At 45.1% G+C, this 23,765-nt stretch overlaps 1 protein-coding gene and 1 non-coding gene across 3 annotated transcripts in view; both read left to right on the top strand.

The window, feature by feature from the left end:
- Tecta (tectorin alpha) overlaps positions 1-11,194 on the top strand; it is a 70,624-nt gene extending 59,430 nt beyond the window's left edge. The window contains exons 17-24 of one of the 2 annotated variants that reach the window (XM_021172356.1): positions 700-810; positions 2,005-2,207; positions 3,137-3,300; positions 3,763-4,011; positions 8,238-8,400; positions 9,405-9,492; positions 9,761-9,877; positions 10,488-11,194. In XM_021172356.1, coding sequence (XP_021028015.1) covers positions 700-810; positions 2,005-2,207; positions 3,137-3,300; positions 3,763-4,011; positions 8,238-8,400; positions 9,405-9,492; positions 9,761-9,877; positions 10,488-10,588 — 1,196 coding nt within the window. In that variant the 3' untranslated portion in view covers positions 10,589-11,194. The remainder of the gene's footprint in view (positions 1-699; positions 811-2,004; positions 2,208-3,136; positions 3,301-3,762; positions 4,012-8,237; positions 8,401-9,404; positions 9,493-9,760; positions 9,878-10,487) is intronic. The other variant, XM_021172355.1, reaches the window with a different exon arrangement.
- An 11,716-nt stretch (positions 11,195-22,910) lies between these two features.
- Positions 22,911-23,042, top strand: LOC115032034. Its single transcript, XR_003837681.1, has one exon. It is a non-coding gene; the product is annotated as a small nucleolar RNA SNORA17 (small nucleolar RNA).
- The last annotated feature ends 723 nt before the right edge of the window (positions 23,043-23,765 follow it).

Below are 23,765 nucleotides of genomic sequence, written 5' to 3'. Positions count from 1 at the left end.
GAATTAGGTATAGTTGTTCATCTGCCTATTTTTATAATGTAAAGTAGATATTTATGGGAAAGGTGCATCATGAATCAAAATAAAAAGTCTCAGTCGGAGGGGCCTCTCTGAGATCTTAGGAGTCTTAAGTTTTTGTTATTAACAAATATTTGTAATCTGTAGCTAACAACTTAATTTTGTTATTAACAAGCATTGAGATGGCTGGGTGCTGGAAACAGAGAAACAAATTATTTGGACGTGACTTTTCTATAAATACAGAAAATTCAAGTAATTATAATATATACAAACCATGTTAGATACAATATGGGGTGGTGGGTGTATTAACTGTGATGTGGTAGGATAGGTGCAGAAATTACAGAATTCCTTGGTAGAAAAGTCTATATTTTATTTCCACAACGCACCTTCCTGGATGACCTTGGGTAAATTTTAGCTGTGAAATTTGGGCTACATTGCTCATCTTGGGAAGTTTTTGTGAGAGCCAATCATGTGAATTCAGTCAAACCTCGAGGCATAGTGCAGAGCCATAGGAAACGTCCAATCATCACTACTTGTCATTATTTTTTAGAGGTCATCCTGTCTGTCAACTTGCAGGGGCCCACCTGACCATTCCCCAGTGAACTGTGTCAAATTGAGTGTAATCCGATGCCTCTGTGTGTAGTGTGAAAATCAAATTGTGTGTTTCTGTGTTTTCCTTTTTAGCAGGAGTGGTTGAAGACCCCTGTGTGGGGGCGGACTGTCCCAACAGGACCTGCGAGCTGGACAACGGAGGAGAATTATGTGGCTGCATTGAGCCACCTCCCTATGGAAACAGTGAGTGATTAGCGCCATCTCCACTGCAGAAGCCTGATGAAGAGGCTGATGAAGAAGCTGATGATCGAGGGAAGTGCCAGAGAAGGAGCTGTGTGTGCTCCCCACTCTGTTAGAAACCCCCAAAGCAAAGCTTCAAGAGCCAAGAAACAACTGGGCAGCCTCGCTGTAGGCAGCCTTGCTGTAGGCTGATGTTCATCTCCGCATAGCTACATCATTTGCAACAGTAGACTTTAACATGCAAATGAGTATGTGAATGGAATCGATCAGAACCACGTGTGAGTCCAGGCAACATCAGAGAGATCCAAAGTGGTCTTTTCCACTCCCAAATAAGTAAAGTGGTTTGATGCCAACAAGAAGGAAATAGGAGGAGAGAGCCAGGTGCCTTAAGACTGACTTCAAGCCAGTTTTATCTGACCCAAAGATTTTTGTTCCTAGAGACAGAGCTGACATGTTTGATGTGAACAGCAGCTAACTAGCACTGGCTCTCTTGTCTCTAACCTTAGCTCCCCAGGGTTAGCCATGACCTTGTCTTCGGATGAGCCCAACTGGATGTCAGCTTAAAGGGGAAGTGCTCTGTGTTTTGGCTCCATGAGCCTTTCCAAACCAAGTAGCTCATGAGCACATATTAAAATTAGCATCACTTAGGACAAAAGCCCAAGTGAATAGAATGTTCTATAGGAGGGGGCAATGCACCTCACCTAGGCACACGAAAATAGTTTTCTTTATTTCTATAGTGTTTATTAAAGAGAAAAGGCCTCTGTTGGTGCTCACCGGGACTCACTAGGTACTCCTGAGCTGGGCTCAGCCAGGGCGGGTGGTAGGGTTAAGCCAGCACAGCTCTTGCTGGGGTATCTGGTCCCCAGCCAGACCACACTATGACAGATTCTGTGTGTCACTTACACAAAAGTACCTGCCACCAGCGTGTGTGGGAGGAAGGCCCGGGTTTCTCCAGAAAAGACAAAAGGCACTTTATTACCAGTTTTATCTTTTTAATAAGCCTCCACCAACGCCCAAGATATTGCTTTGAATGAATTCATGTACTCATTTAGTGTGATCAAAGCTTAATTAGAAATGCTCGCAGCCTCTGAGTAGAGATTGTTTCCTGCCTCTAAAGAAACATGGCCTTGGGTGGCCCAGCCCTCCCCTGCAGCAAGATGAGACTCCCGCTGACAGGCTTGTTCCCCCTTTCCCCAGATTCCCATGACATCATCGACGCAGAGGTGACCTGCAAGGCAGCCCAGATGGAAGTGTCCATATCTAAGTGCAAGCTCTTTCAGCTGGGCTTTGAGAGAGAGGGCGTGAGAATCAATGACCGGCAGTGCTCTGGCATCGAGGGCGAGGATTTTATCTCCTTTCAAATCAACAACACCAAAGGGAACTGTGGGAACATCGTGCAGGTGAGAAGACAGGGCAGGAAGGAGTGCATTGATGATCCTTAAAGCCAAGGTAGTCTGCATAGAAATACACTCATTGATGAATAGCAGAGAGACAGACTATGACAAGATGAAAGGCAGGAAGGCTGATCATCATTTGGGGCTGAGTGGTAGAGTGAACAGAAAAAGAATTCTAAGCGGTACATTTCCTCTCTCAGTTTGCAATGCCCACTGCTGTCCTTTGTTCTCTATCTGTAAGACTTCCGTTGGCTCTCTTATGCTTCTAGTGTCTTCCTAGGTAAATAGAGCCTCATCCAGCCATTTTAGGTCCTACAGGTATTAGGTGAAGAAAGGAGCTGAATGTATAAATACCAAAAGGCCCCAACACTTATGCCACTGTTTCCAGGATTTGGTTTAGTTAAGCATCTCTCATCTCCTCTTGGCCCTTCCTGGGATGTAATAAAGACTACGCCTGTGTTCCTTCCTGTGTTCATTAGTGCTCTCCTCGGAGGGAGAATGGATTATGGAGGTGAGACTCGCTTGTTCAGTTGGTACTTGTATGTGTACCTGGTAAAAGGTTTGTTAGAAGGGAGATTTCAAGTTGAGGACTGAAAAAGAATTTCTGATTCAATTTATGTTCACCTGGCATTGCTGGTATCTCATGCTTTTTCTAGCCCAAGTTCCAGCAGATATCTGATTGTAGTTGGAATTCAGTGGTCCACGGAATCTGCCCTCCATGGGTACTCAAGGTTATCATCTGAAGGGCACTGCTAATATCAGTGGCAACACTTCTTTCCCCAAGTTGGTGCAGAGACTGGTTCCATGCTGATGTATTCTAGCCTCTGGGTTTGGCATGGAACGAAGCCATTTCTCTATAATTCCGGGAGATGGATTTTAAATGCTAACCGCATACTTCCGTGTTTAATGATTTCTGACCTCCCCTTGATCTGCAGTCCAATGGCACTCATATCATGTATAAAAACACAATCTGGATTGAAAGTGCCAACAACACCGGCAACATCATCACGAGGGACCGCACGATCAATGTGGAATTTTCATGCGCTTATGAGCTAGATATCAAGATCTCCTTAGACTCTGTCGTGAAGCCTATGCTAAGGTAAAGACTTTTCAGGGGCTGCTCTCCTGCTTTCTCTCTTCTTGACAGCTAAGGTTAGCAGCATCAGAGTAGCTAGCATTTGTCTTTGAAGCACCAGGGAAAATATAATTCATGTTTCTGGAAACAAAATGCTCTAGACTAAATGACCGGAAGGCTTGCTTTCTGAATAATGTGATACAGTAACTACCTGTGACCAATGAGTGCTTGAAATTTGGCTCAGGGGACTGATAAATTGAATTTTTTATTTTATTTAATTTCATTTAAATGTAAATTGCCCCATGTAGGGACCAAATTAGATAAGGCAGCCTTAAACTTGAGGACTGCATGCCATGTCTTCCCTCTACACTGTAGCTTGAAAAAAAATGGCAGTTAATTGAATAAATAACATTGGGGTTTTATTTTTCCAATTTTATTTATGTATTTTTGGTTCCTTGCCTCACATACAATTCCTTTTTTTGTTAGTGTCATCAACCTGACAGTTCCGACCCAAGAGGGCAGCTTCACCACCAAGATGGCACTCTATAAAAACGCTTCCTACAAACACCCTTACCGCCAAGGGGAAGTTGTGCTGACGACTCGGGATGTGCTTTACGTGGGCGTCTTTGTGGTTGGAGCTGACTCTACACACTTGATTCTCACACTCAACAAATGCTACGCCACCCCCTCCCGAGACAGCAATGACAAGCTTCGGTACTTCATCATCGAAGGAGGGTGAGTGGCCGTGGCAAACTCGCCATTGACAACCGACTCTGAGCCTTTAGTGTAAAAATTTCTGCACCGTCTTTTAAGAGTGGGAATGGGTATTAACTTTTGCTAACACCCACAGAACTAGCATTTTGTATCATCAGATTTATCTCATTCTGGTACCCTGGGAGGTAGACTGTACATGATCCAGTAACTTGTCTGCAGTCACACAAGTTAGTGCAGAGCCCCTGCCATAGTGCATTTATCATACGGTGCTTTAAAGAAGGGATTCTGTCCTGCCTGCTTGAATCATCAATTGGAGAGGGATCCGGTATTCTGGAAAAATGAAAGATTTAATGCAAGTAGCTGAAGGTCAAGGGCTGTGACAGAGGTGGGAAGAAGAAAGAGAAGAAAGAGGGACTAGGGATAGGGCTGAGTGGTAGAGTTCTCTCCCAGAATGTGCTAGGGCTGTTGGGGTCAGCTCCCAGTACCAACAACAAACAACAGCAATAATACTAAAAACAACAACAACAAAAGAAATTAGCATACTGTGGTTCCCCCTTATTTGAGAGGGGATACATTCCAAGACTTCCAGTGACTACCTGCAACCATAGATAGTTCTGAACAACCTACATTTTTTTCCTTGTAGATGCATAATGTTTACATAATAAAGTTTAACTTGTAAATTAGGCACAATAAGGAATGAATAATCACAACTAATAATTAAATGGAGCTATTGAAACACTATAGTATAATGAAAGCTGTGTGAGCATAGTCTCTGTCAAAGCATTTTACTATGGTGCATCTTATGGAGATGACTTGAGGGACACAGAGCTGACGTGATGGGAGGAGCTAGGCGGATGACGTCAGCCCTGGGACTCAGCTTCAGGCTACTACATAGAGACTGCTAGCACACTCACTGAGATTCCACAACAGTCAATATGAGTGGTATCTAAGACTGCTACTATATGACTAGTGTGTGAGAAACATATCCAGTGCAGACGCGTTAGACAAAGGAATGGTTCACCTCCTGGCTGGCTGGCTGGAGCAGGGCTTCACGAGATCATAGGAACACCGTACAATTTCAAACCTGATGAATCACTTCTGACTCTTTCCCATCGGATACTGGGGATTGAATGTAAATAACCCAAACTATTAGAAAGCGAGGTTGTGTAGCATGAGGAGTTTCCTGTGCTCATCAATCCTCTTGCACTCATTATCATTTGCCTACCTCCTCATATATTTCCTGAAAGATGGCTGCACAACGAAATTTATTCAACTAATGAATGAGAAGACTTAACAACGGGAATGAGTAAAAACATTGCTCGTGCCAGGCAACTTACCCACACGCTGATACATTTTCTAATAATTTATTTTACGACCATGGCATACATATGCAAAGAAATGTACTTGCCTCTAGTGTAGAACACAGTGACGTTTTAGTATGCCAGCAGAAGGGCACGCATCACCATCATCTGACCCTCTGACGGTTTTGTCACCCACTACAAGGATTCTTCATTTGGACAGCTATATTAGTCAGAGTTTTTTTTTTCTGGCATAACTGGTAGAAGCAAGGGTTATTCAACTTACATGAAAATTAAAAAGGGATGTAGTGGTCACACACTCAATCACAAATGTGGGTAAATTTCAGGGATGAATGGATTCAAGGAGATTCCAAGCCTTCCTGATCTGTCTTGCCTTTACTCATCTATCTGTCTAGGTCATGGATGTGGTTAGTCAGCTGCTGGCAGTGCTGGCCTCACATTCAGACCCTGTTGCTATCATTAAGAACAGAGCACATTAATTCAAGTTCAGATTCCCAGGAAGGGCAGGTGGTTTGTCCATCTTGGATCACCCTTGCTGGGAGAAGGCACCGTTGCACTTCTCCGGTTGCATCTACCTCCCTGGTAGTTCCGGAAGCTATCGTGAGCTTGTGGGTACAGGAAAAGGAATATGTGCTCTGAGAGAAGAGGGGCCTGGTTTGGGGACAGTTTAAATAGCCACTGTTTGCTGATGACACAACCTCAGAGAAGCTAGGCAGAAAGCACCTAAGGCCACCAAACAGCAAGGGACAGAGAAGTGACCCAAATGCCCTGGTGACATCTGGCACACTGTCCAGGTGTGTTATGGAGTTTCCTAGCAAATGATCTCACTAAAGCCTTCATCTTTCTGGTCAGCCCTCCAAGAGACAGAGGAAGACACTTAGAAATTACTAGGTGTGCCTCAGTCCTTGAAGACGGTATTAACAGAGCCGTTTTCTCTCCTCCTGGGTTCCTTCCCTCCCCTTCCAAAATTCTTGTATCGAAATACAAGAGCTAAGACATGAGTCATTCTACAAATCCAAATGACAATGTTCGGGTCTCCTTTGAAGGACGAGGTGGTATTTAGCATTTTAAAAATAGTGTTTAATGGGCTTGACCCAGTGAGGGAGAGCAAGCCAGCGAGCATGTTCATAAATCTCGGCTTACCCTTGGGTCTGTCTAAATAAAGGCCTTCAAATTAAACTGTTGTTATGTGGGAAATTATTTCATCCTCAGAGAGAACTGGAATCCATCAGTCCTTTACTAGAGGGGTGTGCTTATTGCCTCCCACCACTGTGAACCCATGGGAAAAACATGCTCAGACGAATCGATGCACAGCCAAACGGAGCCCCTTACCCACGGGGTGAGGGAGGGCAGTTCTTCCTCCCCAGCTACGTGGAGGGCAGAGGCAACACCAGCTTCTGCCACCAGCCTGGTAATCTGGGGGTCCAGGCAACTTCTCCCTTCTGTTCCAGTGCCCAGACAGGGAAAAGGACAAATGCCGGTCAATGCTAGACTTGTTTGCTTGCTTTAAGATAGGCGTCCAGACAGCTATCCCTGCTCTCTTCTGCTCTGATGCCAGATTGTCTTGACACCTAAACTTTATGTCATCCACATGAGAGAGAGGTGGGGGCCTGGCTAAGAGGGAAGGTCCCCATGAAGATTGGGAGGCTGAAACTCCTTGAACCGATTTAGACCCTCCAAATGAATAATAATGACAACGGAAGCTGGCACGCTTAGTTTTCCGTTCGAAGTGTTTAAGAGACTATTGCTTTGAGAAGCAAGTTGCATTTTGTCTAATTACGAAAACTAATAGGTGTGGGGACGCTGAAGGATAACTTGAATTTTTAATTTTCCTTATTGCTGAGCTATTTAATCCTGTGGGCTTAGGGGAAAGAAACAAACAGGAAAGGGGTACCTTTTAAAATCTTTATCACTTTGAAAGTCTTTTGGTTCCGTGGACTCACAGTGGCCACAGCTCCTTCCTTCCTTCCTTCCTCCCTCCCTCCCTCCCTCCCTCCCTNCCTTCCTTCCTTCCTTTTTTCCTTCCTTCCTTCCCTCATTCATCAATCCAGACATGATTTTCAAATATGCCATGTAGTGGGCTGGAGCCACAGTGGTAATTGCGACTTGATCCCTAGACTGGAGAAATTCAGCAGGATGCATCTGTCAAATCTAGGAAATGTTACTTGTGCCTGGTTCAGGCATGAGTGTAAGGGTTATTTATATGGAGGTGGGTGCTATTGATTGGGGCCCAAGAAAGCAGAACAGAAAGGCCTTCCAGTGGGGAAAGCATGGCGAGGAGACATGAGCAAGAGAGACTACATTGGGGAGGTTTTAAGTGGCTGTTAAAGCAAAACAACCAACCTGGGGGATGTGCTGCTGGCGGGAACAGAGAATTGGCTAGATGGCAAGAAGGCGGGGAGGTGGGAAAGAGGCAGTCCCTCCCCGTCCATCAGACAATCCCTGGGATCCATCTACCCTGCCCCTCCTCTCCTACAGCTCCTACCTACTTCAGTGTGGGAAGAGTCCCAAAGGGTTTGAATCAGGGCCCCTGCCAACTCTGATAATTAACTGAGGAAAACCGAGGATGTAGGACATGTGCCTGTTAAATCGTCCTCTGTAGAACACAGCACGGTGAGGGGGCGGACTGAGATCCCCGAAGCGAGGGGAAATTGAGAGCAGTCCCCACAGACATCTCATTGGCAGTAGCAGTCCGGATAACAATTCAAAGTAGCAGTCGATGTCGAGAAACAAACAGTGAAAATCAGAGGGAGTGATAATAAACAGAGCACCGAAGCCATCCAGAGGTCACTTCCAGATGCAAAACCGATTTTAGCGTTTACGGTTGTTCTATGTGAAACATGGAAACTTGACGTGAAGGCGAGGGTTAACCTCTAGAAGAATACAAACAAGGCTAAGGTTTCATCAAGTTTTCTTTTTCTTGAGTAGATGTCAGAACATCAAAGACAACACCATTGGCATAGAGGAGAACGGAGTGTCCCTAACCTGTCGTTTCCATGTCACCGTCTTCAAGTTCATCGGAGACTACGATGAAGTTCATCTTCACTGTGCAGTGTCCCTCTGTGACTCAGAGAAATACTCTTGCAAGATTGTAAGTGTACAAAAAGCCAAGTGTTCAACCTTGCTCTTGCTGCTCCTCGGTGACTGTGGACACCAGGCGTCCACAGTGGAGCCCTTCAAACGCACTCGGGGGTGGGTGGTCATATTTGGAGGAGAGAATATAGTGGAATGATGCCCAGCCAGGTAGTCAGTCTCTGACATGCCACAAGGCCATTGACTTCACGCTAGACAATGCATCCTGGGGCCACTGACATCTCAGAGTAATTTGTGTAGGAGAGTTGAGCTGTGCCGTGTAGGGTGCTAACAGCATTATGGGCCTCTAAACGCCAGTGGTGTTTATTCTACTGTTGGAACACCTTGAAAATGTATCCAAGAGTGTCTATACCCTGAACAGATGAGATTGGCTTGGGTCAGGAGCATCACAGTAGTCTCAAGGGGCATAATGAGTCATGCATACTAAATTAAATAGCCTGTGCTCTGTTGGCTCTCCCACTCGAAATACTGTCTATCCAAGTACTCACAGTTTATCAGAACGGCACTAGGGTCTGATCGTCTGGAACTGGGTGAGGTTGCAGATGAGGGGCAAAACCGATATCTCCTCTGTGCCAGACTGACATCCTCATCATGGGTGGCTATGTCCTCAAGATTGTATTGCTCTAGCATCTCACCCCTAGTCTTTTGCAGTCCATCTTTATGCTTCCATCATGTTTACAGGAGCAAGATGTGAATTATGGTCAGAGCTACTTACAGATGGTGCTGCATACATTAGGATCAGACGAGATCCAACAATTTTCATTCCTGAGCGTAGAGCCTCTTTGAATCTCATTCTGGTGTGGAGAGTATATTTAATTCTGCTTGACATAAAGCCTAGAGTCCCAGTGGGCCCGATGATCAAGAATGCATTGGTTCTAATTAATCTGAGCAGCAATAGCGCTGGAGGCCGAAGCCGCCGTCTCTCTTGGAGGTGGAAACATGGTGGAGAATAAGTTATCAGCTTAATTGTGTGAAATCTCCCTCTGGTGTTCTGTCTTTCAGAATTGCCCACAAAATTCCAGGATCGCCACAGATTATTCAAAAGAGCACAAAGAACAGATCATTTCAGTGGGACCCATTAGGAGAAAAAGTATGTATGTTCCTTAAAACACACTATAGATTACTAAAACAGTGGGAGTTCGAGGTTCAGGTGTGCCTGCCTTGTGGTGTGTGTCCACCATGAGGAGGAGACACGAGAGACAGGGGTATGAGTGGACTGCCTGTGTCCTCCAGGAAAACCTTTTCATTGGCTTTTGACAACTCTTTCTTCTCCCCTCTCTTTGAAGCCCCTCCTCCGCCTTGATCATGGTGCCATGCTGCTTTGTCTATCATTAAGTCTCCCACATGTCCGTTTTCAGGGCTGGACTGGTGTGAAGACAACGGCGGCTGTGAGCAGATCTGCACCAGCCGGGTTGACGGGCCTCTGTGCAGCTGTGTGACCGGATCCCTGCAAGAAGATGGAAGGAGCTGCAGAGGTGGGCTTCTCCTGAAGGGGGCAGGCAGCTAAGTGACCAAGGAAGCTCCTTTCCTACAAACAAGGAGAAGCTCACTGGAGCCCAGTTAGCTTCTTGCAGGTGCAAATCCCAGAGAATCCCAGACAGAGAGGGAAACACCAAAGGAGTTCTGGTACCTACCATCAAAACCAAACCTTCTTGGGTCCCTGGTCTTTCATCTAGAAGAAGTGAGCAATTAAGACAAAATTGATTTAGTAATTTAAAGGCTGTGTTGACCATAAATCTGACCCCAAGTCCTCTTGTGTTAAGTTGGTAGTCTCAGCTGGACATGGTGGGAGGGACATACCTGTAATCCCAGCCACTAGGAGGTTGAGGCAGAAGACCCATGAAGTCCAGAAAATAGAGCCAAGCAGACAGAAAGCCAATCACATTGGCATCTGATTTCCTGGCTCTCCCTTTGAGGTTTACAGGGCTCTCTTAAAGGTTGGATTAATTTGCTTTTCTCCTTCCTTAATCCAGGCCGTTTGAGTTTTTCCCTTTCCCCAAGGAATTCCCTTTAATGTGAGGGTGGCCCATAGGTCGGAATCCTGCTGATCTGATATGTTCTTGCTATGCTCTGTTCTGTCCCCAGCCTCTAATACTTCAGTGGAACTTCAAGTTTGGACACTTCTTCTCATCATGACCCAGATCTCACTGTGGCATTTTGTCTATAAATCAGGCGCAACCTCATAACGAACTCAGGGTGCTTTCTTCAGTCCCTGTAGGTATAAAAGTGTGTGTCCCCAAGTCAAAACAGCCTCTCACACTCACGCCACCTTCCTCCAGCAGTCAGATCTGGAGGACACCAATGTTCCTGGCTCCTCTTCCACAGTATGCAATAGTGGCTTCTCAAAGCTAATGGGAGGGAAGCATGCTCTTACCCTCAATGCCAAACAGCTGGCACTGGGAACCTAGGTTCAGGCCAGAAGCCAGCCAGGGAAAGCTCTGGCTACAGAAGTCTGATGGGAAAGCTGGCCAGAAAAGTTGGTCTGTCCCGCGCTGTTTCTGGAACACCGTGGTTACAGGCAAGGCTATTGCTGTGACTTTGAATTAAAGCTGCGACTCTCTCTGTGGAGCCTCGCCAACACTGCCCTCAGCTCACTTTGCTTAGCTCCTCCCCCTCCTGCTGTGGCCTCCACCTTGCCTTGCCAGCTTCAGTCAATGGAGATGATGTTTGCAGACCTGGAGAACCTCACCCCACCCATCCTGATCCTCAAACCCAGCCCTTCACATTTTACAAATCAACCAAATAATTTTTAATGTGTTTTATCCTTAAATAAACTTTGTGTTCAAGTATTCTCGTTATTTGGCTCCTGGACTCCCTCCTGTTGTTGAGTTCTGTATATAAAGTCGCAGCATGGTAGGATTAAAAGCAGAAAGGAACGAGCTGTGGCCACTGCAGTGGGTGGCCATGGCCAGCCCGTGCTTCCATGTATGTGTGACGTCCTTGCTGGTATGTGCTCAAGGGGCATCCTCAGAGCATAGAGGTACTCTGCGGAAGAGAAACAGGCAACATCCTCTTTTGTAAGTGCCAAATAAACATATACTGTAATTAACTATAAGATATATGGCCTGCTAAATCCCTGGAATTCCTTCCTTTCTAAGGTTAGAAACACAGTAGACCATACTTCAAGTTTGTTTTGAAGTTACATTGGATTCAAATAGGTGGCAGTTTAGATTTTTTTTTTTGGTCTAGGAACTCTGGAAAAACTAAACAGAAACCCACAGCTTCTTTTTACCTGGGCCCCGAGCAATGGCTGCCATTTTACCTGTGAAAGCACCCGCATCTCTCTGCCACTGAGCTGAGGAAGTGAGGTAGAGGCAGAGGCTGCCCCTGAACTGCCCTGTTGGGAGAACCAGAAAGTCCTAGCAGCTTAGAGCATTTGCATGTGCCCAGGAGCTAAAAGAGGGACAGATGAAGGAAGGAAATGTGTGCTTTAGCTTGGACACCTTAGGGTCACTGGGGACAATACTGAATGTGGACGAAAACTTCAAAACTACCAATAAGGGCCAATTCTCAATACTCATCCTTGCTGGGTCAGAAACCGATGGTGGCTGTGTATTCTGTTTACTCCTGGATCCTTGAGAGCAGAGGACTCAGACAAGCTGTTGTGTCTCCTTCATTCACCCCAGAGAAGCCTGGGGCATCCCAATCAGATGGGTCAAGCACAATAATGCCTTATTGAGTTTCTTAGATAAAGCTTGAACAAAAACACCCAGTAAATATTACTTAGCAATCTATCTTTACCCATTCCCATAACAATGTCATTAGGAGAGCGATACAAGGACATGTGACATCAACTCCGGGCCTCCAGTGCCTGCACACAAAGGTGCACACACATATGCGATCATATGTATGTGACCACACATACATACATGCGTATCATCATACATACAGAACATAAAATGAATTAGTCCTTTGGCCATGTTTTTGCCACTGGCATTTGTCTTTCTCACGTGTCTGACGTCCTTCACTTGTATGCCATTGCTGCAAGCCACACTATGGTGACACAGTTTGAGACCCCGAGGTCTCGAAGGCTTAAGCCACACAGACTTGCTTCTTGTTCATGTCTGTGGAGTCTGCCGTTCGCTGGTCTCCTGGAAAGGAGATTGATGGTGGTGTCACTATTTTATAATGCCACCAGTTGAGTGGGTGGCTTTAAGGAATAAGTGCAAGCAGCTCAGGCCCCTCCCACAGCTCCACCTCTGTCACTTCTCTGCCTGGAAGTCTCCTTGTTGCTGTTCCCATTCCATTGGCTAGCACAAGTCTCATGGCCATCAACTAACTTTCAGAGGCCCCATAAGTTGGAAACCTGTCCTGAGCCTGTAAGGGAGACTGGAAACCAGCAGCAATGGCTTTCAAGCTGTCTTCAGGGCAAGCATGTCTCTCTGAGTTGAGAAATACTCCCTCACAAATGACAGCACAAGCAGGCCCTTCAGCCTATTTCTCTAAAAACCAGGATCCAGCCCTGACTCTTCTCATCCTCTGCCCCAAATGAATTCCAGGAATCAAATTCAGTAATCGGCTTGACGGCCTTTACCAGCTGAGCCATCCTGCTGACCCTCAAAGATTCTTATGTTCGAAAATGACACTTGTTAAACATAGCCACGCGAGAGTTTAAGATACCTCAGACGCCAGAAATGGAGGTACATCCCTTGTGTCCTAATCCCTGGGAAGTGGAGGCAGGGGAGTCAGGAGTTCAAAGCTGGGTTCTGTAACCTAAGGTGTTCACGGCCATTCCAGGCTGTGTGAGAGCCTACCGCAAACCAGCGAACAGGAAAGATAATTCTTTGTACTCAAACAGGGAAGAGGGAAAGAGTCTGGTCAGCAAAGGGCAGAAAGGAGAGAACAAAGCCAGTTGGACAGCTCCTTGATGGAATTCAGTACCCAGGGAGACACCCGGGGAGCAGGGAGCTGCTATTTGTGACAGTTGGGGATTCTATAATTGGTTTCTTAACCAGTGCTAGGTGTGTGCTTTACTCAAAATCCTCATGGCAGAGCTTGAGAGCACTAATTATTTAACATAGTCTAATATTCCAACTATTTTTAGAATCGTTTGACATTTAGCAAGAGCTTGAAATCTAATAAAATTCCTGCAACCAAAGGAATTAAGTAATTATCAAAAGATAACAGCCACCAGGGCTGGGATACAAAGCATTGCTTCTTACTAATTCTGAATTAATTAAGAAGCTAGCCCTGTTAGAGCCCCTATGACTCTCTTCCAAACCTTAGGGTATCTCCGCACCGCATGTATCGCTGCGTTTTTTGTCCTGCTTAGAACACTGGGGAAATTTTCAGTACTTGGGTGTACCAACATAGGCGGCCAGGCCAGAGAAAAAGAAGATCAAAGAGCACCCTCTAGTGTCCATTTTTAATATAGCGTGAAACCTGAATTATATCAAACCACAGCAATCAAATTACAATCCCCGCCTCCCCACACCTTAGCTACAGAACATTACCAGAATATAGCTTTAGGAAACACAGGAGATGCCAAGGGCATCTTCTGAAGAACACCGTAAGATTTATTTTTATGCGCACAGTAAGCCTCGCTCCGAGAAAATACCAGCTTTGGGCGTCCCATGCAAATTTTGTCCTTAATATCTATTTCTCTAACTGGATGACAAAAAATAGCTGCTGAGAAAAATTAAGTATCTCTTTTAAATGTTGTGAAATAAACAATCCAATCGAGAAGAGCTCATGAAATATTTACTGGCCTTTCCCCCGAAGCAGAATGCAAACTCCTCTGCCATGTATCCACCAAGCAAGAGCAGTAGCTCTCTGCTCTGACTAATGGAAGGTTCTGTTGGTGATGGTTTAATTATGCTCGCTGAAATATGGCTCCCTCCTAAGAAAACACTGCCATGGCAGAGGGACAGATCTCAATGTCTATAGATAGAAATAAAAACACAAAAGGGCCATCATTCCAGGAAGAACTCGACAATCAAATTCTGTATACTGAGAAAACAAATGGAGAGATTATATTCACTGTACATTTGGTTGCATGCTGCTGTTTGCACATCGCCTCTAGGTTAGCTGTTGTTTTGTTAACATAAAATATCCATTGTGAAATATTTGGAGAACTAAGATATCCTCCCATTAGATGAAATTGCAATACATTATGCAAATGTAGCATCCTCCATAACCAATGCTTTCCCACTGTATTTAATATTGTTCGGCTTTGAATCATGTTGCACGTTGGAGGAGACATTACAGAAGTGTTAAATTGAACTTAAAGGACAAACAGCATCAAGTGCTAAGGAAAAGCACAAACCGTCTTGTATAGATGTAGGGGGATTTTTCATGTATATTTATTCAATAATGATCAATTCCTAATGAGAAGTGTTTGAATGGGAGCAATATTTTAATAAGCAGGAATCCAGAGTTCTTGGCTTCTTCCTCTTAACTCTTAAATTTCTTTATGCAATAATTCAGTGTACAAAAAATTCCAACTATGTTGTTCTATTTTAATTGGGATACAAACATTTTATTGAAGAAAGTAACATATTTAATTGCCTTGGGGCTTGCAAATACTTGCATTGAGTCTACTCAAATTACTAAAGTTTCTTAAAAAAAAAAAACAAACAAACCTTATAGTCATGTAGAATTTTGCTTCTAGGTTATGTATTAGCCCAAGGCAGAAAAGACATAGTTCCCAGTAGTATCCTCTTATTACTATATTGGCTCTTTATCTTATTGTCGCAACACATTACTTGACACAGTAACTTAAGGAAGAAAGGATGTATTTTGGCTCAGAGTTTAAGTGCTACAGTGCCTCACAGCAAGGAAGGCATGAGGTAGCTCGGTCTATGACCTCTAGATCTTGTTTTATGGCTCATGTACTTCATGGCTAGCTAGAAAGTAGAACACTCTCTCTGGAACCTGGAACAGACATCCCTTTCCTAGCCCAAGGAGGACAACCAACTGCCAGTAGCTAGGCTACAGTCCCCAAGGTTCCACAGCCTCTCCAAACAGCGCCACCAGCTGGGGACCAGGGGGTTAAGCAATGGAGGGTGGACATTTCACATTCAAACCATACCTTCCATAAACATTTATAATTCAGAATTCACGGTGGTCCTCCATGGGATTTATGTCCTACTATGTGGACCCGTGGTGGTCACTAGTGTTCATTTGCTCTCGTTTAGCGTGCATCTTCGCAGTGTCGGCGTGCAACATACTGTTAGGAAGGTATAGCCATATCCATGCGGAGCGGGGAGTCCGCCACGTGGACGATGAGTCATGATCAGAAAGCAATTTGGCAAACCGACTTGACAAGGGGAAAATGATTCAGCATCTAACGTGGAGGCGCCTGGGTGTCATATAAGAATATTCACAGCACAAAATGAGGGGCGGGGGGAAGGACTGTGAGTTATACAGACACAGTCGCCTGTTTAAAAAGAAAAGTTCCAGATTCTAAATGCTTACTTGGGACTGACAAGAGAGAAGACCGGCGACACCCTGAATATTAATGCAGGGTAAGCAGAATCTTGGCCCACGCAGATTTTAGAGTTTAAGGCATGTCTCCCACAGGCTAGCATGCTCTAGTAGTAGTTTTAACCTGGTTTTTTTTTTAATAGAAAACCACTTTTGTTCATTAATTTTTATTCAGAAAACTAAATTAATAGAGGGCAAGAAGCCTCGGCACAGGTACCTTCAGCACCACCACCTTGGACCTCAGTGAACAACTTATCCAATGACGACCACTAATTTAAAAGCATGCTGAGCAAGCATATTGTCCCCAGAGCAGTGGCTGCCTACAACATAGGGAGATGGATCACCACCTCACAACTCAAAATATTTTTTATTATAATAGGCTGTTTCAGATCATCATGACCATAAGAACTGTACTGTAATTTCAGCGTTATAATTAAAAAAAACACTGATTCAACAGAATTTAGCATTCTTTCTAGACCCTCCAAAAGGCACCGGGACTCATCAAAACCAAGGAAACCAATCAGCTGTGCTAGGATGAGGTCTTCTAATTCAACCCTCAGAGGGTTTTCCAAATTTTGTAAGGAGTGTGAAATGAGAGGACTGAAAATATGGTGATTTGTAATTTTTACAATAAAATGTGTACATTAGCCAGAGTCACCAGAAAGCAGCATTCAGAGGTGTTCCTGTATGGCCGAAGCAACAAAAATAACAAGGGCTGCTGGAGGGATGACTCGGTGGGTGGGAGTGCTTGCTGCTCAAGCATGAGGACCTAGGTTCAAATCCCCACTCAAAAGGCCAGGAATGGCTGCCTGGCCCTGACACCCAGTGCTGTGGAAGTGAGGGTCAGGAAGATTGCTGAGATTTACTGGATATTACCCCAGCTCCAGGTTCAATAAGAGAGCCTACCTAAAAGAAATAAGGTAGAGAATGGTAGAGGTGTACACACACACACACACACACACACACACACACACACACACACACAATGACAACAAAATTCTTCATCTGTCAGTTGTTCGTTAAAAGTATGTCCTGTCTTAAAACATCAATCGGGTCACTGACCATTGATAATCTCTCTCTAACATTTTTCTTGTATAAATACCTGGAGAAAAAAAGAAAGAGAGAAAGAGAGAAAGAGAGAGAGAGAGAGAGAGAGAGAGAGAGAGAGAGAGAGAGAGAGCATTTTCCCTGGCTCTACATTATTTATGCCAGTTCTATTCTGAGTTGTTCTCTCACCAGAAGAAAGCGATCCATGTGGGTTGGGAAATGTGAGCTGCGGAGCCCTTCATTTTGTGAAGGTAGGATGAGATGGGTAGGATGAGATGAGTCTGCACAATTGCGGAACAAAACCCAGCTTGGAGGAACAGAGCGACTGCTATGGGGCCAGAGGTTGAGGTGAGCCCCATGGTGGCCCCCATTTGTCATGGGACCCTTAGCTAGACTGGTTGGCCTGGGGAGAACCCTGGAGGCAGGAGCTGATGCAGAGGCTGTGGAGAGATGCTGCTTACTGGCTTGCTCCCCATGATTTGCTCAGCCTGCTTTCTTATAGAGCCCAGGACCACCAGCCTAGAGACACACCATCCACAATGGGCTGGGCCCTCCCCATCAATCACTAATAAAGAAAATGCCTTACATCGGAGCTTATGGAGGCATGTTCTCAGTTGAGTTTCCCTCCTTTCAGAGGTCTCTAGCTCATGTGCCGAGTTGACGTAAGATTAATCAGCACAAAGATAAATAAAATTACCACCTTGCTGAACTGTGTGGGGACCTTACAAGAACAAAGCCTTGAAGACTTGAATAAAAACCTGCTGCAGTCAAGAACCGAAAGAGGAAGTGTCTGTAGACAAGAGTTCCCTGAGGACAAAAGTGGAATTTAACAAAATATTCCCTGTGGATGCTAAACTGATGGCCGAAGGAGAAGTACCTCCATGTGATTCCTTCTAAATAAACACAAGATTTCACGATGAAAAGAAAGCTAATGGGTTACTTAGAACAGACAGCAAATACATATTAGAACAGATCCACGTGGGTTGAATTGGTTGTTCCTCAAGGAAAAGCCAGAATTCCCCCCTCTCAGATGTCGTAAAACTATTTCTTGGACATTTGCTTTAGGCAGGTTCCATTTTGAAACTTGAGAGATACGGAGGGGAGCCCTTAGGGTGAATTGTAAGGAAAAAAAATCCGTTTTTACCAAATCTTATCATTTTTAGTATTTGTCTTTAAGCCTTTCCTTTGCAAGCCATATACATTTTGAGAAAAATTTCTACCTCTTCCTGCATAGTCTACAGCACCAGGAAATGACTTGAATCCACTGGTCTCCGGTCACTGTAAGTGTGGCTTGCAAGTGTACGGCAGCATGGGTAAAAATGTTTTAGGTTGGTGTGTTTAAGGGTCAGAAAGGAGGCCAGGAGAAGAAGTCTGAACTTATGTGAGGCATCAGTAGGCAGCCTCTAGAAGACTGTAGGCAAGTGAAAAAAGCATTTTAATGCCAGGGGCCATGAGATGGCTCAGTGGATAAACTGCTTTCCCTGAAATCCTGACGACTTAAATTTAATCTCTGGAACTCACATCAGATTGAGAAATCTGACTTTTAAAGTTGTCCTCCGACCTCTACAGTAAGCTCTAGCAAGAGTAAGCACGCATGCGCACTCCCCAACACTGTACTTGGCTGCTGTAGTATTTTTTTTTTTTTGATACTGCCTAAACAAGTTAAGGTCACAACTGTTTGCATATCATGCCCGTTGCATACATTGTAAGTAATCCAGAGGTGAGCTAGGATATTCAGAGTAACTCGGACAGGTTCTATGCAAATACTACATAAGAGGGACTCAGTCACCCACAGCCTCTGGCTTCAGCCTGGGACATAGGTGTGGGGTGAAGTGCATGATGGTGAGCTCCGTTTTGGGGTGGAGGCTCTGAGACTGAGGCATAGTTGGGGTTTGAAGGACAAGGGGGTAACAAGAATGTTTCTGACCTGCACCAATGGGCATGTGCTGACATCTGGGAGACATCTGAAGTAGACTGAGAAAGAAAATCTCGAGTTGAGTTTATACGTGTTGAGTGTGAGATGTCTGTAAGAGATCCAAGAAGAGGTGTCATGTAGGCAGCAGGATGTATGACAGGGACTCATCAGACCAGCCATTTATAGCAGCCGTGTACATTTAGATGGTATTTTAAACCCTGGACAGAACTGAGAGAGACATAGACTAAAGACTGGGATAGGAGGAACAGAAAGTAGAAATTAGGGTCCTGAGATAAGGCTCAATGAACAAAGAGGGCTGGTCCTGCAACCCTGATGACCTGAGCTGGCTCCCAGGAGCTCACATAAAGATGGAAGCAAAGAACTGACTTCATAGGTTTTCTTCTGACTTTCCACACATGCATTCTGGCACGTGTATGTCCATATCCACCATACATGTGCACACACAGAGAGTTTTAAAATTAGAGATTAGCAAAAGAGGGAGAAATTAACCTAAAAGACCGAAGAATGGTCAGAAAGAGCCCAGGGAGTCTCAAAAGGGTGATGTGACTGATCCCAAGGTTGGTGGGTGTTTAAAGCATGGTGGGAATGCACACAGAGGGCAACAGGTCTCAGGCATGGTATTTAGCCTTTCTGCGAAGCTGTACAATGCACTGGGGAATAATGAGCTCCCCAAGGTATCAAGTAAAAGAACATCCCTAAGCCACATAGGTGAGTCTCTGTGTGCACTGATTCTACAGTAGTTTTTAAAACCGTGTGTTATCTCGATGGCATCCGGCACTGCTGTAGTGTAGCTGTGCAGAAGGTAGCCAGCGGAGAACTACTTCTATACTAGCCATGGGGATGGACAGATGGCTCCGTGCTTAAGAGCGCTTCTAGGTCTTACAGAGTGCCTATGTTCTGTTCCCGGCACCCACACAAGGCAACTCACAACCACCTTAACTCCAGCTCCAGGGAATCTGATGCCCTCTTCTGGCCTCTGCAGGTACTGTACTCACAGGCTTCTCTCAACACCTAGGCAAGGGCAGGCATGTGTGTAGCTCAAAAGAAAATAAAACACTACAAATGACAACCAAACTAGCTTTCCTTTTGACATAAATTATTTAAAAACATGAGGAAAAATATCTTCTTATGCTAAGCCACTAGTCTTCAATGCCACCCAAAGGGTGGCATTAATTACTACGGGATCTGTTCCGCTTGCTCTCCATTTCCTGACACTGTTTGGTTTCTGTGTGAAATGTAGGAGTGTTTTGTTGTTGTTTTTCAATTAATTTTAACAGCAACCCAAAGAGGGCCCAAATCAGCACAGTTATTAGCATCTTAAAAAACACCGATTCACTTTACTGGAAAAGCTTTTTTTTTTTTCCAGCCGTCTCTTGTGGGAGTAGTTTCCCAGAGCTTACTGGTGTTTTTGAATGCCAAAGTGCCATTTAAGAAGGAAAACCATCCAGCGTGCAGGCTTTCCTAAAAGGCAAGAGAAATTAAAAGCTACTAAGAACGGCAAATGCATTAATGAAAAGAAAACGAGCAGATTGCATTTATTAAAAATTATGTAAACACGCTCATTTCCGACCCATTATTAATAACACACTTAGATCTTTCTGCTAAATGGTATCAGCAGGTGGGAATGAGAGATGAGAACTTCTCAGCCACTGAAACCAAACCAGACAAGACCTGGGGCTTCTTTTGAAGATACCAATCCACACAAAGTTGTTTGCGGATGGCTTCAGGGTATGAAAATTAAACCAGAGCCTGGCAAATATTAGGACCTGAGTTTGTTTTCTAAACTCAGGTAAAAAACAAAAACAAAAACAAAAAAACAAAAATCGGGCAACAAGACGGTGGAGGTGAAGACAGGCAGACCTTGAGCCCACTGGCTGATAAGCACCATCTAATCACAGGGCTGCAAGCCAGGATAGTGCCTGAGCAAGGACTCCTGAGACTGACCTTTGACCTATACCCTCATGTGCACACACCTGCACACATACCCTCATATGCACGTGCACGCATGCATGCACACACACAAGCACTAGAGAAAACTCAATCTGGGGATACTTGAGAATATTAAAATTAACTTCCCATGTTTGCCTGACGAATCCAAGAAAAAACTGGAGAAGTCTTCCCTTGTTGTAAGCCAAATTAAACATGGGGAGATTTTTTTTAAATCCAATTAACTAAAAGCATTCACCTCAAATGTTTTATGGGGCAATAAAGACCATTTTACAAGCAAAAACAACACGCTTGTGCTTAGATCTCAATAGAGAGTCGGGGTCTGCGGCACAGGCCTGTACTCCTAGCGTTTGGGGGGAAGGGACAGAAGGCTCTGGAATGTAAAGCCAAGGTGGGCTACGTAGCAAGACCTTGTCTCAAAACCACACAAACACCAAAGCAACTGCAGAGCCACAGAGAGCACCTTGATCTGTCAGAATTTACAGTAGACATATCAAATGGCTGTGTCAGTAACACGAGAGAGGAAGAGGAGCTCTCATGATGGGGTGTATTGAGAGCTGAGGCACATACTCTGATACCAGGCTTGAACTTACCAAGCCCGACCTGGCCAGGTCACTAGTTCAAGTCTCCTCCCATTCCAGTTCCTACTTCTGCTCTCACCCCTTCTTCTCAAAGTCACCCAACAGTTCTTTAAAGCAGTAACAGGAATACAAAAAAAAAAAAAAAGTACATTTTAAATATTGCAAGTAGGTAGGGGAAAGGGATGGATATTGTAAGAATGAACTTGCACCTTTCAGGGGCGTGGGATGCAAAGTTCCATAGAGTGCCAAGGAGGGACCACTAAGCTCTCCAGCAAACAATCCCGAAGTCACTCAGTTGTCTATAGGATTAAAAACAAAATGGTAGGCTAACGTGTGTGTGTGTGTGTGTGTGTGTGTGTGTGTGTGTGTGTGTGTGTGCTGGGGTGGATAGATGTAACAACCATTTGGTAAGGCTTAGCAATGAGTCATTTCATATCCAAAGAAGGTTCCCTCTGTCAGTGATGACAGCCATTTAAACCAAGGATCAGATGGCTGGGGCAGAGCCAGACTGTCAAGTCTCTGTACCACTAAGAATAGGAATAGCATAATTATTCCCTACATGGGAAACAAAAACCACTACCTCCTAAATGCTCTCTGAGAAAGTGGTGGTGGCGTAACAGTAAGAAGCCACCCCACTCACGCGTATGCGCTCCGGGATCTGCCCCACAACCCCCATTTCAAGTGCATCCTCATTCCAATAGCTGGCATGAATGTGAAGGCTGGTTCTTCCTTATGGAACCCTTCTGTATGGGTCAATGGCACCATGTCCAGATCTGTATAGTACAGACTAGAGATATAGCTCTCGAGAGATCTCTTAATTGGGGTCGAGTACAAAATTGTGGCAGGTGAATTAATTACTTGTGGCAGGACGTGTGTGGAGTGTGCTTCAAAAGATTGATATTTTAGGACGATTGGAAACCTGGAGGCCACATGGAATGATAGCAGCTCTTATTGGTCTTAAGCATCTTCAGTCTGAGGGTTGCTGCTTAGCCCTGCTCTGACCAATGGGCTACAAATGTTCAGATAGCTTAGTAGGAAAGTTTCTGAATAGTGGAGTAGGGTAACGGTCACACGTAATCCCAACTTTCAGGAAGTTAGGTAGGAGGATTGTTGCCCCTTCAGGGATAATCAGTGGGGACCTAGGGCAGAGGAGAGAGAGTGGGGGCGGGGAGGAGGGGGGACAAGAAACATGAAGAATGAGAGCAAAACAATTTGACTGATCAAGCTCTGAAAAACTTTATTTTGGGATGACGATATAAGAAAGAGGAGGCTTCAAGGGAGTCGGGGGGGCGGGGAGCCCGGAAGCTCTCCAAAGGTCAGGTGGCAATCTTCAGTTCTTAGAACCAATGGTCCCAATGTCCTCTCTACCCACAAATATTCTTCCTGTCATGACCACAGATGTTATCTCAGGGCTATTTATGTAAGCTAGAAATTTTCTAACAAGGTCATGGCTGAGGCCCAGGCTCCTGGCAGATTGTGACTTCAAGGGATACATAGTAAATTTCTATCATAAGAAAAAATGTCTTTATTATTTTATTAAAATTATCATTTTATTTAAAAAATAAATACCCACCTGCTCCTAGAGGCATTGTAGGTGTGGCTGCTGTGTCACATGCCTGACAGTAGGTGGCAGAGAGGAGAGAGGCTACAGCTACACTCAGTGTTCTGGCCTGTGAATGTCTGAATGATTAGTAGCCTAACATGCCCTGAAATGACCTCAAGTCCAGTGCCAGAGGACCCAGACAGAGAGCTAGCCTGAGACAGCCCCCACTCTAGTGCCAGACAGACTTGGGTAAGCTCCCAGGATAGGGAACAAGCCAGGTACTAGAGGAACCCTGCCTGGGGACATGCTGATGTCTGTGGGCTGTACAGAACTGGCTCTACCCCTCGTCTGGGCATAGTGGGAGAGCTGTCCCTGGAGGTAAATGATCTGGAAAGCTGGCCTGCAACTTGTCTGCCTTACAGTGACACGGGCGAGAAAGAGATGGATCTCTACCACCCCTTGCAGCCCACAGCAGGCAGGAGATCCTGTCCCTTACCTGCTGCAGCCCTGGAGAGAGAGGCCCTGCCCCTCACCTGGGAAGCACAGAAGACTTGACCTTGGACGTGGGGGTTTCGGGTGAGTCGGCCCCAAGGGCATGAGTTGGGAGAGTCTGCCCTGCCTCATGTCTGCTGTGTGGTGGCATAGGTGAGGGAGAGTTAGCCCCTATGGGGTCATGAGGGCAGGAAAGCTGAACCTGATGCTCACCTACTGCAGCAGGTTGCAGAGCCTCCCCCAAAGGATTAAGAGTGAGAGAGCCAGTGGGTTAACCAGCTCAGGTACCTTTCAAGCCCAGATCTAGGCCTTTGAATTGGCTCATCCCATCAACAAACTGCTGGAGTGCATGAAGGGACTGGGCCCCCAAATCCAAAACTACAAGATCTCCA

This window comes from Mus caroli, chromosome 9 (genome assembly GCF_900094665.2).
Source record: "Mus caroli chromosome 9, CAROLI_EIJ_v1.1, whole genome shotgun sequence".
Classification (NCBI taxonomy): Eukaryota; Metazoa; Chordata; class Mammalia; order Rodentia; family Muridae; genus Mus; species Mus caroli.
Note: the sequence above shows the minus strand (reverse complement) of the source record. Positions and strands in the feature narration are given on the sequence as shown.